Genomic DNA, 13724 nt, shown 5'->3' on the forward strand with positions numbered 1-13724 from the left:
ATACTGCTAGCAACCCTGTCATCTCTAGGAATCTCAGGCACTCCTCTCCGCTGGTTCAAATACTAACTGTCCTGCAGATCCTTCAGGGTGTCATGGAGGTGCTCGCTGCCCACTGCTCACCACATGATCACAGGGGTCCCACAGGGATCGGTGCTTGGACCGCTGCTTTTTTCCATCTACACGACATCCTTGGGACCAATTATACAGTCACACGGCTTCTCATATCACTGTTATGCTGACGACACCCAGATTTACATCTCGTTTCACCCAGACGATAGTTCAGTTTGGATAAGACTAGAGCTTGTACCATGACTTGTGTAGCATGCTCTGATAGGAAAGCTATACATGGATGTTGTTTAACGGTGTCAGCAGCAGCTGAATGTTGCATGGCAAAAGACACATTTTAGTGATCGTACGAACTTTCAAGAGTGCACATAGGGTTTGCAAACATTTACTATCAGATTATTTTTCAAAATCACTGACATGTGCATGGAAAAAGTTTATAAACCTGTTTTCTGTGGTTGGTTGCCTTACATGTCAGTCAGATGTCCTCTTATGCTGCGTCTGCTTTGCCCTTAAAGTGTGTACTGTTTTTGTTAGGGAAAGTATATAGATTTAAGTGTGCAGGAAAACGGTATTGCACACTCTGAGACATACAGTACTAATGCCAAACGGAAGTGCCTGTTGTTGCCTAGACGACACTGTGATCATGAACATAAAAACATAGATCTTCCTTGCATTTAAGTATTTATTCGATTCAATATTTCGTATGAAATGTTAACTGTATACTTTCATTTATTGATTTAGTGAAGAATCTTTTATTAAATTGTATTAATGTAAGTAAGTAAGTAAAATTTATTTATATAGCACTTTTTACAGATACAAATCACGAAGTGCTTCACAGTAAAATATAATAGAATTAACAAACACCAAACCCAACATACAAAAATTACCAATAAAAACCCTCGACTAACCAAAAGCCTCCTTGAAGAGCAGAGTCTTAAGTTGTTTTTTGAAATAATTAATGCTGTGTAGCATCACTAAACTCTGCCCTCTCACGGTGAGTTGTGGGTTATATCAGCCGTTAAGTGTTAAATTAATTCACACTTTCGAATTTTCACCGGAAACAGTAGACTAGGGCAAGTCAATTGGCGCCTTAACATTTCAAATAAGCGGAGAGACTTTAAGAATGGCGTGCTTCAAGAAATGCACGTCCTTGTGAAGCGATTTGATCGGTCTGTCCAAGAAACTTGATGTTATTTGCAACGTTATAATCTGCAATCCACAGCCACAGGCAGTCAGTCTGCGCATGTGAAAGGTCGCGTTCCAAAACATGTCTAGTGCCCTTGAAAGTAACTGCAGGAAGAGCAGGCTACTTCACCTCGTGAACTGTCATCTCAGATAAGGGAAATACTATGTTGTTTTTATTACTGCCTTCATTATGTATGAACAGCTATAATTACGAAAAATAGCTGTTCATCTCCCTCCAGAACTTGTTCTTCAAATGATCTACATCTCTAAATATGACCATTATATCACTTATAAGTAACAGAAACAAAAACAGTAAAAAGGAACAAAATGCAATAAATGATAGAAATACAAAATAACAGAAGAAATGATGATACGGTAAATAAACTGGCCTGCATTCTATTTATTCTTTTGGAATCTGGCCCTCAAAGAGAAGTAGTAGAAGACCCTCCAGCAGACCATCCGGGTACTTTGGAATACTCATTTCAGCATACTATGATTTGGGACGTATTAGTTCTATTTTCGAGTACTATTTAGGACGGATTGTATGTAAATTGGGACGAATCTATCGTCTCCGTTTGTAAGTTCTTTGACAGACTATAGTGTAATCAGCTCTAGCCGTTTGGACAACGACAAGAACTCACTAGGTTATTACTTATTAAAAACAATTATCTTTTAAAAGTCAAATCTTAGTAAAATTGTTTAACACGAGTAGATGGACAGAAGAAACAGAGAGGAAAAGAGAGAAAGAGTGTCTGGGGAAAACCACATGTGTTGGCAATAGATGTGAAGCACATTTCCCCAGACCTAAATCGACCGTAAGACCCAGGTGCAACTTGGCAAGACAGACAGATTGGCGCCTTAATTGGGACAGACAACGTTCACAAAATAGTTTTTAGACTACCTCCTAATGTCCTCGTTGGCCTAAAGAACAGGAGCAAGAGGGGGTAAGGTAATCCCGGGAGCTCTCTAGATGTGGTGCATTTTGTACTTTTACAGTGTCTTGAAGGTGTTCATTATATCAGTTTTCCGTGGGAATCAAATCCATGACCTTGTTTTCTCTAGCGCAATGCTCACAGTCATGTAAAGAAAACCACCCAAATCTTACTATCAGGCCACGTGAACTCCCTGCCTACAATGACAGATTAAACTGTATTCCAGGCTGTTCTGCTCTGAGGCAGACATTAAGATGGAGAGAGACAGATGGATGGACAGCAGCATTGAGTCCGAAAAGTCTCCTTTGCACCCAGCGTGGCCTCACATGTGTGGATGTGTGCAGGGTAAACAGCAGCAGGCCAAGGCAAACCATAAAACTCAATTGGTCAGATAAACAGAGCGAGGGCCTCCACGCAGGGTAGAATTAATGACTGTATCAGATGTGCTATAATGCTCCCGCTGGGAGAAGCAACGCGGCGAGATCTGTGAGCGTGTCATCCTTCCTTCTTTCAGCAATCTTAACCAGGTCTCCGCTTCTCCTGGCTCAGGACTTATTTCTCGAAACGCTGCCTTATAGGGCATATTCAAGGTTTCGGTACAGGTAAGATATGAAAACTTGAGTATGATTTGTTAATATAGAATTGGCCTGTGCTAATCTAGGCATAAAATGATTTACTATAGTGTTATCACAACCTTTATTTCATATTACAAAAACAGAGTTGTCACACAGCACCGTCTCTCTGCCGTGATTAACTGACCGACAAAATAATTCACATTAGGTAGTCATTGCGCACTTTATAATTTTTTTTCAGGGAAACCAAAAACAATAGGTTGCTGTAATTTATTACAGAGCCGAAGCGATAGTAGTATATCTCATTCATTATTAATATCTCGAAAGATATTATTTTCTTAGAGATCTATATATTGTTTTTCCAATTTAATGCTTAATTTCTCATCGGCCCTTCTCTCAAAACAAAAACCGTCGCCAAAAATCACTCTCCACTACCACCTAGATGAACGATTTTATATTCGACCTCTGTTACATTTTTTGGTGGATGTTTCAAAGCAAAATCTTATCCGTGACACATCAGCGAGTGGGCAGCCCAGATGCTAAAGGAGATCTCTGATTAGAATAATCAGGAACATCTGTTACATGAAGAATAAAGTTAAAAAGCTACACAGGATACAAATCGCCTTTTATGACAGCCCGGTTTCTGGACGTCGACCAATATTACCAAACTTGAAGCGGTGCCAAGGGCCTTTTTTATTTATTGATGGCAAAAAGAGTGTTCTTGGTCCTGGCAATTATGACTTTGATTTATACCCTAAATTTTTCCAGACTTGCATGCACCTGGCTCGTTCGAGGCTGAGCGATCCACCGGAATGTGAGTACACAAGTTTGGCGAGAGAAGCCAGGAGCCAAATTCGCTCGTGTCGGTTGTGTGTTGAGTCGCATTTTGCTTTAACCATCTTGAATTCATGTCATATGGTTGCGGTGAAAAGACCTTCATATAAAAACGAATGTGGAATGACTAGCGTTATACAGCTTTTGCAAACAATCGGAGAGAGACAGTGAAGAATTATTGAGTACCAACCCACTGCCTCCTCGGGCGTCCAGTATCCAGTGGAATCGCAGGCATGAGGGGACGTGGCCTCATGGGCGTACTGATGAAGTGCTCCGTTCTCATCGCAGAGCTGACAGTTAATGTCACCATCCCTATGGATAAGAGAATAGAGAAAACGATTCAAAAAGGGCATTCTGCTTTTAGTGCATTTTCCCGAAAAGCAGAAATATACGTATTGTGAAACATTCAATTCCTTTTGGTTTACTATACACTCCTTACTTTACCTGTGGGCAAGCGGCCCACTGATTGGATGTAGCCAATGAATTGACACAGAATCTGCATCTTGACCAATCACCATAGGTGCAAGAGGAACGGGGGTGGGCTTTCTGCCTTGGACCCAGTTTTTATAGACCAGGTCAATGTAACAGTGCATCCGAGCCGCTTGGTTTGGTGTAAAATGGTTTGTACAGTCATCATCTGTAAGAAAAAGGAATCCATGACAACAGTTTGTTCTTGTATGTGATTTTTTTTACAAGGACTAGTTTTACATTTTATTAGAACAAAGAGGTTTTTCTACAGACAGTTTCAGCGGCAACAATATAAATAAAGGTTATGTGGCCCAAACTTAACTTAACCTCAGCAAAGAATCAACAATTTTAATTTAATTTAATTTAATACAATAATACAGTAAAATATGAATATAATATAAGACATGCTACCCCATCTTTCAAATTAAAATCTTAAGGCATTATGTAGCCCAACAAATACTTTTTGACATAGTTTTACATGCTGTCTTATAAAGTTACAAGTTCGAGTAACAATATAACTGCTAACCAATATAGTAAGTTCAACTAGATGAAGAGATATAGGCCTAAGTTAACATGTTTTCTTGCTATGGGCGTGGCTTTGTAACCTTATGAAGTTCCTGGGATACTGATTGGTTGCCTGACTCAAAAGAGCTCACCCCTTGTCTCTAAGACACTGTGTTGCTTTAAATGGTTGCTATGTGCGTGGCTTAATAACTTCATGATGATCATGTGACACTGATTGGTTGCCTGAGTAAAATTAACCCACCCCCTTGTCTCTAAGTGGTTTCAGTGCGAAGATATTCAACACGTGACAGTTCTACGCCTTATATGGGCATGTTTCCTGTCAATGGGGAATTTTGGATGGTTCTTTCACCCCAGGGGTAAAACTTACACCCCATTTTGATGTATGGTCTTATAGTGCCTGATAGCCTCTTCAAATGTTCAGAATAATAAGTATGAGGCAATAGCAATAGTGAGCTTTTTTCGAAAGCATCACCAATTAAAGAAAACATACTAATATACTTGCAGTTTAAAAACTACTAAACTAGTAGTTAACTGAGAGTACAGTATACTTCAAAGTGTTTGTACACTCAGTATACTTCCATGAATTAAAGAAATATGCCACAAGTATTGAAATACATAATTATCAATTATCAGTAAATCACTCGTAGTCTTGTTGCAGTACAAACAGAAAATGTGGTGGTGGGCCAATTTACTACCTGTACTACCATACTACTTGTACATTGATATGAATCTACTTATTACACAACATATACTTAAACTTTACCTACGTATACTTACAATTATACATTGAAAGTAAAGCTGGTTCTTTCTATGCACTTTTAAGGTATACAGTACACTGATGTAGCCTACCTGTGTAACTCATGTAGTTGTTATAAGGTGTGTTTTTGTATTGGGTGAGACCACAAGTGTCATTGACCGGATCAGGGTCGTGGCAGGCTTTAGATTTTGGTGTTGGCGCTGTATCCTCACACAGATCTCCCGTTTCCATGGACGCGGTGGTCTCTTGACAGGGATCGTCACATGACTCACGTTCGCTCACACCCTTAAAAACATGGTATAGTCCCAAAATATGACCCATCTCATGGATCATAGTGTTGTTGTGTCCGTCTGTGCCGAAGTATGAGGGGTTGAGTATCATGCCACCTGAAAAAGATGCAGATAAACATCTTTACAGCTGATGCAACAATATAATTTTTGACCACAAAAACCAAGTGTTGGTGTTTATGGCTTGAAATTGTACTCATCTCAATTGCAGAAGTGAACAAATATAAAAGTTGATTTATTCTGAAATATTACTCCTTCCTTGTAAAATGGAACCAAAGCAATAATTAACAAAAACAACAGTGTTTTACTCACTTTTCTTCTGAACATTACAACGCACTTAAGATTCCACACCTGCTGGAGAATACCATATAAACATCTATTGACATGATTTGCATCATTTTCATTTGAGCTCAAACGCTCAGTTTGTTGGCTAATTTAAAACAGAGGTTGGTTTATGTGGCAATCCTTATACATTGTATAAAAAGTAGTCTCAACTCAAATATGTTCCTTCCTCCAAAGGAATGAGATTAATGAAGATTTCCAGTCTGGATTTAGAGCACATCACAGTACAGAGACTGCTCTGATTAGAGTTACAAATGATCTGCTTATGGCGTCCGACCGAGGTTGTAATTCTTATTGGTGCTGCTTGATCTTAGTGCTGCATTCGACACCATTGACCACAGCATGCTCCTCCAGACTCGAAAATGATGTCGGTATTAAGGAAGTAGCTTTTAGATCTTATTTATGCGACCATTTTCAATATGTAGCAATAAACAATGAGGTATCACGCAAATCGCAAGTCCAGTACGGTGTACCACAGGGCTCAGTCTTAGGACCTATGCTCTTCGCATTATACATGCTACCTCTAGGAGATATAATAAAGCTTTCACTGTTATGCTGATGATACGCAACTTTATATTTCCTCTAAGCCTCATGAAACACAGCAATTCCATCAAATAGTGGAATGCATAGTCGATATAAAAAAGTGGATGAGTAGCAATTTTTTATTACTGAACTTGGACAAAACTGAAGTGTTACTTATCGGACCGAAAACCGCCCTACGTAACAACCAAGAATACTGCTTAACTATTGATGGATCGTCCATAAAACTCTCATCTTCATCTAAGAATCTTGGCTTTATATTCGCTAGTACTCTGTCATTTGAGAACCAGGTCGCCAACACCTGTAAAATTGCGTTTTTCCATCTTAAAAATATATCTAAACTACGTCATATGCTGTCACCATCAGATGCAGAGAAGCTTATACATGCCTTTATGACATCAAGACTAGATTACTGTAATGCACTATTAGGTGGTTGTCCTGCAGGCCTATTACAAAAACTCCAATTGGTCCAAAATGCGGCAGCTCGAGTTCTTACACGTACAAAAAAGTATGAGCATATTAGCCCGGTTCTGTCAACCTTGCACTGGTTACCTATAAAGCATCGCATAAACTTTAAAATCTTACTTATCACCTATAAAGCCCTTCATGGTTTAGCTCCTCACTACTTGAGAGAACTTCTCACGTATTATAGTCCATCACGTGCACTACGCTCTCAGGTGTCAGGTCAGTTGGTAATACCTAGAATTTCAAAATCAAGTGCAGGCGGCAGATCCTTTTCCTATCTAGTGCCTAAACTTTGGAACAGTCTTCCCTGCACTGTCCGGGAGGCAGACACACTCTGTCAGTTTAAATCTAGACTAAAGACGCATCTTTTTAATCTTCCATACACTACACTATCATAATATACATATATATATATATTTCAAAGATCTAGGCTGCACTAGTTAGCTCAACCGGAACCAGGGACACTTCCAATAACAACTGATGCATTTGTTGCATCAAAGAGTGCAGAACAGTTCTCTACTCTCAGCCAGTCTTGTCTCATTGTTCCAAGGTTACTAGAGCGGGCAGGATGCAGTCCAAGGTTACCGGAGCGGGCAGGGCTCAGTCCATTCCCAGACCTGACAAATGCTGGACGAAGGACGTGGCGACACTACAAATCTTCAGTCACTATTAGATTATTAATGATAATTTTAAATCTAACTTTTTTTATTTTGCCTTGTTGTGCAAGCACTGTCAAGCTTGTGCAGAGGCTGCAGCTTTTGCCAGAGGGGAACTGGAATCCCCTGGTTAGGCCTGGTTTCCCTCTGAGGTTTTTTCTCCTACAATGGAGTTTTGGGTTCCTCGCCACCGTTTGCATACTGTTTTGCACTGTTTGCCTGGCCGGGGGGGCTGCTAGAATTTGATAGTCTTATTTAATTAACTCTGCATATAGGAATTTATTGTGTGTCTGATATTTGACCTGTGTTTTGACTTCCATAACCTTTCATGTTTTACTTATAGTCAATATTTTCTTGTACAGCTGCTTTGTAACAATGAAAATTGTAAAAAGCGCTATATAAATAAAGCTTACTTGACAATGTGGAAAGTTTTATTGCGTTTTTATTCTCAGTTACATTTCATTTGGGTATCAACTTTGTCGACTTAAATTCTTTAGGAGAAATTAAACTAGACACAATTTAGTCAATATACAGAGAAGTGTGAAGTTATGAAATAAATGTGAATCTCAACTGAGATAACAAACAAAGAGATCCCTTTAGTTATTATGTTTCCTCTGGGAAAATTTTTAAGAAATCTTTTCTTAAGGTTACTGCTCCACTTACTGTATGATGCAGCGGATGTACAAGGTTTGTGTGAAAGACATTTTTATTTCAAAAATGCTCTTGTTTTATAGAAGTTGAGCCAAATGGCCAGATGCATCTGAGAGACACAGATCGTTTACAGTTATACCAGTAGATCAGCAATCCATGCTATGGTCTGATTTCACTTAAACCGTTCAGAGAAGTACTTTGACCTTGTCCCTCGACACAGAACATCAAGGTACTTTCAGGAATAATCTGCTGATTTACTGTATGTGGAATTAAACCAGGGAAGACTGTTTCCCAAGCCCATGCCATAAACGTTGGCCCGCTAATTTATGAGAAACTAATCTCCCTTTTAACCTCCACACACGCACCGTCCACCAAAACATTTGTGGTCAAAGATCATCTTGCAGTTTTGTTTTGCTTTAACTAAAGACTTTTTCTGACATGTTAGTAAATCAAATGCAGACGCGGATTATGGGCGTAATGAGAATGGAGCCCGATCTCTATGAAAAAGACTGATTCAAAGCATTGCTACGATGCTACGGTGGCTGATGCCACCACTGAAATCTAAACCATCCAATCTATCCCTAATACAAAAAATGAAGACTTTCAGACTTGGCCTGTCATAGTCCGTGTTAGTAATAATTACATTTGAGCAATTCTCAACTTTGTCGCTTCGGTAAACATGCCCACTTCCTGTCCCCAAAGGGTAACAGTAGCTCGTTGCGCTACCATTGAAATGAATGAGATCATGTCGCTCTGTCACTGCCAGCTGCTGGCTGTTTGAACAGCATAAGGCTTCCCGCTGTCCACAATAATAAATAATCAAATATGTATACTGATTATAAATATTTACATAACCTAAGAAATATCTTGATTTTAACTTATATTTATGCTTGTTTTGCTTATTGTTATCCATTTTAAGTCATTTTAGGGCCCCCTTGAAAGTTTGTTGATTGTTTTTATTGAGTTTGTGAGTTTCTTTTTTGGGTTTTGTCTCGCTCCAGGAGTTTGGTTTCAACCGGATTTCACACGATTTTTTTATTATTTTGAGAGGTGACCAATTCATAAGAATTTGGATGATGTGAATCATACTACAATGAACGACTATTAGAAAAGAGCAATCCTGAAGCTCCTGAGCTGAAAACCATTTTCAACTTGCACGGAAGCACCGCCCGATTCGCTTCATTTGTATCGCCTGCCGTGTGTTTGTGTCTATTTGCGTCTTTTTATATAATACACAGATAAATACAAAACATCAAACATTTAACAAGAACGACACCAACAAAACATTAACAAGAATTGACACTAGACAAAGGAAACACTTTCGGGAGCGACTACCAATAGAAGAAGAGCAGTGGAGCTCATGTCATCCATCTCCCGTCTGGTACTGCAGGGTTTGTTTGAAAATGTCCAAAAGCAAGGAACGCGCAGAGCCATTGAAAAACAGAGTTGCAACACACTTTGATCTCATTGCCGCGTGGTCACGTGGTTCATGGAGCTCTCAAAAGTTCCAAAGTCTGTTTGAATGGGTTTAAGCAGGAGAGACAGTGGAAGCATCTGTATTTGCAAAAATAAAATAGATACCAACGCAATGTGTGCACTGATGACTATGTCTGATGAGTCTTAATCCGTTTTTTTGTTTAATTTGACTTGAAAGAATGCATAATGTGCAACAGTATGCATGTATTCATCTGTTTCTATATGCTTCGTTGATCATCAGTACAAGAAAAATCTAAAAGACAATCAATTTTAGACAATAAGAGATTTTATTAAGTGTTTTTTTTGCAAGCTATGTGTAGTTGTAAATTTAACGTGCTTGCACATAATTTCAGAATGGTCACTGGTATTTTTTTATTTAATGACTTCTGTAAAATTAATCTTAAGGAATGTAGAGTTGAAATCTGTTTAATTAAATCTTTAACAAAAACAAAATACAATTGCAATAGTTTAATGATACAGTGTACAAAATCTTGCATTTTGCAAGTTTCCATGAATGATAATTCTTTACTGAATTCGAAACTAGTCAACGTCGGCATAAATTTCTCACGCTAATATCGGTTTAAAAGTTCACATTCTATGTGCCGGCCAAAACGATCTCATTAACAAAAGCTATAAGCCAAGAGCAAAATGTCTGCTCATGCACACTGAACCAATGAGAGCCCTCCCTGCTTGAGAGAAATCTCATCTTTAGAGGAGCTGGACGTAACTGCACTCTAACAAGCTGTAAAACACAGCATCAACGAATACTATAAAATCAGCTGGCAGCTGAATGAAGATGGCAACGGGGTAATACCCTTCTTTTGTTTTTGTTTGGTTGTTGTCGAGTTTCTTTTCTTCTCTCCCAGTGGAAAGCCATAATGATTAAGGGGCAATCTACAGGAAAATCTATGCGTGCTGCAAGTGTTTTCTTTTGTGCTCGACATTACGCCCCATTAATCTCGTAAAGGCAAAGGCAGACAACAAGGAGGGAGAGACCAGAATGTGCTTCTTCAGGGGAAAGATTTAAAGGTGAATGAACAAAGCATGACAACAAAACACATGTGCTGGGGCCATATAGTGACAAGAAACATCTGAGGTTTGGACATTGACATTGTCCAGTGAAGCGGCAGAGTGATTTGAAATGAAGGTGGAAGTCTTACCTTGATGTGTTAAGGCTTCTTTGGCCCATGGCCAGGTGGCGACCCCAGCTAGCTCCTCGCGAGCTGAATTGTTAGCGAAGAACACGTTGAGTGTGTCTGAACTGCTGAGATGAAGCAGATCCTTCAGTTCCTTCACGCTCAGGTAAGCCCTGCAGAGATGTTGAGACGCAGTCAATCCAATGCTTTGAATCTAAATGAACATGGGTGCATCCTTGATGGACTGAGATCCATTGATGCATAGATTTCAAGGTGCAGAAAGTGTTTTGGCAGCCAAAAACAAAGTTTTCAGTCGTATATTCCATTGTAGAAATGTGATGTTTGCATGCAACTGTGACTTATGTACAGAGTAAGATAAAATCACCCTTTAAAGAGTCTATGACTTTCACTCTAGAGATATTCAATTCAATTGCATTTATATAATGCTTTTCCCAATGTGAATTGTTCCAAAGCAGCCTTACAGGAGAAAATAAGGAAAACAATGTGTAAACACAGCGCATGGTGTTTATAGAACAAGCAAGATCATCCTAATAAATAATATCTAATAATACGGAGAGCTTATTAGTTGTGATTTTGGAAATTTCATTTGTTGAAACTGTTTGAGTCTCATTTTGTGATCGATATAAGAAAATAGAGGAATGTTATGAGCAGGGAAAATAGTAATGGCATAATATAACTGAGTGCAGCTATAACTTCAAACTGCTGTCATGTGATGCAAGTTTAGCATTAAATACTTAATATTGTAAATTTAGCCGTACAATTTGACGAGTAGTCCGTCTTTGCTATTGGGTGGTGATGAAATTGCCTGAAACTGGAGCTGGGCTGGTCAGTCCACAAGCTCTCGTGTGAGGATGGCACCGGATGTTCAGATGGAGCTGGCGTAATCTATAGTTAGGAATGACGTTCATCTGGGCCTGGCCTGGTATAATCTATCCCTACCTCGAGATGGGGCGGGTGAGGAAGGCCGAAAGAGACTAATTATCATAGCTTCTGTTCATTATTGTTTTTTTATTTTAAGGGAATGCTTGGCTGAAATGATGTGTTTTAATCTAGATTTAGATTGGAAGAGTGTGCCTGACCCTTGAATAGCAACGGGAGGCTATTTCAGAGTTTAGTTGCTACTTATGACAAATCGCTACCCCCTTTGGTGGATTTAGTCAGTCATCCTCAATTGGCGGACCGCGCCCTGGATCCGGACCGCAAGACATAGCCTAATAAACCATTTGAAACATTGTATTTGTTTAAATTGAGCAGCGCATCTCCACAGCGGTGAATCACATCACACACGCTCTCAGGAACATTTTATTAACAGTATTTTGCCGCTATATCCTCTAAAATCTTTATTTAGCGTCAAACGCGTTTCGTTTGAACCCTGCTTCTCTCCCCCCAAAGATGCGCCGCATGAAGAACAGCAGACACGTGCTTATTTTAACAACACTAGCGAGACACACAGAGCAGATTAATGGACACACAACAGTAAATAAAATGCAGCATTATTGAAGCATTTGTATCTGTCAGTCTGTTTACTGTTTGATATACAGTATGTGTCCAACCTTTGGCAGGATTTGTGATATTTTATGAACCATAACGTTTTTATCTACATTTAGCATCAGCATGTAGACAATTCTGACCCTCTGAAAACCCAAGCTAAAGACTCATAATCTAATTGATATTTATATAACAAGCATAAAAGATTAATTTCAAGCATTAATTTCACTAAGATTTAAATCTTTAAAATTACATTATTCAGTCAATATTGAAGATATTGTTGTTATATGTTCACCTAATATTCCTAAGGATGATTTTATGTAGAAGACTTTTTCTGGGTTTTCACAAGTAGGGTCAAATGAACAAGAAATGATTTAAAGATAGAAGTAGTTCTGGTATGAATGGCACGGAAAGGCTTATTTAGTAAGTAATAGTTTTCTGTTTATGATGAGAGCATTTTAATTGTTACATTACATTTGTTGTTTGTATGTTGTCAGCATTTTTCTTTAATTGACAAATATTAATTATAAGACTTCTTTTAAAGGGCATTCCCCTAAAGTCACAGAGACTACAAAACGTACAGTCTATGGATATCAAAATATAAAATAAATGGCCTGATAAAATATCATAGGCCTATATTCTAGTTTATGTAGTATATCCAACTGGGCTAAACTTATTAAATATACAAAAATATATATTCAAAAAACATATTGTCCATAGTGTTGAAAAACACTACATGAATAAAATTGACATATTGACATATTGGTAATTTTAAAGCAACTTTACAGTAACTACTATAGAACATGCTGCAGTTCAACGCCATAAACGTGTTTTTAAATTCACATCTTGACTTTTACACGTGCTTTTAATAAAAACAGCCATAATAACAATCCCTTTACGTTTCAATGATTGGAGGTTATAATTGTCTGAACTGGTTATGGAACGACTACCTCCCTTTAATTCCACTCCCAGCTGTGAGAAATCGCCATAGAAGTGCTTTGATGTGTGATGTTTACCTCTTTTCACTTTTGGAACATGTCACATGTCATTTTTCTCTTTTGCTTTCATAGCTGCTAAGCCTTTGCACCTCGTATCATCGGCCCGATGGTTTGAAGTGGTCCTGCGCTTATTGCCCTTTGGATCATGCCGAAGGGTCTAGCTCATTAGCTGAACCACCTACTGTGTCTTGGACCTGTTCCACGTGAGAATGGACCAAGTATAGTACCTTTTATGTCATATTTATAAAATAAGCAAGAGCTGAGCCAAGCTTTTTTAGTGCTCCGATTCACTAAATCTCTCCTAGGACTAATTCAGAAAAATAGT

General features: G+C 38.6%; 1 protein-coding gene across 1 annotated transcript in view; it reads right to left on the bottom strand.

The window, feature by feature from the left end:
• Positions 1 to 13724, bottom strand: part of pappa2 (pappalysin 2) — a gene marked incomplete at its 5' end in the record, with an annotated part of 64251 nt that overhangs the window by 40478 nt on the left and 10049 nt on the right. The window contains 4 exons of the mRNA XM_079451963.1: positions 3780 to 3901; positions 4034 to 4226; positions 5432 to 5725; positions 10917 to 11065. Of these exons, the coding sequence (XP_079308089.1) occupies positions 3780 to 3901; positions 4034 to 4226; positions 5432 to 5725; positions 10917 to 11065 (758 nt within the window). The remainder of the gene's footprint in view (positions 1 to 3779; positions 3902 to 4033; positions 4227 to 5431; positions 5726 to 10916; positions 11066 to 13724) is intronic.

The sequence above is a fragment of the Barbatula barbatula genome (genome assembly GCF_947034865.1).
Source record: "Barbatula barbatula genome assembly, chromosome: 3".
Taxonomy (NCBI): Eukaryota; Metazoa; Chordata; class Actinopteri; order Cypriniformes; family Nemacheilidae; genus Barbatula; species Barbatula barbatula.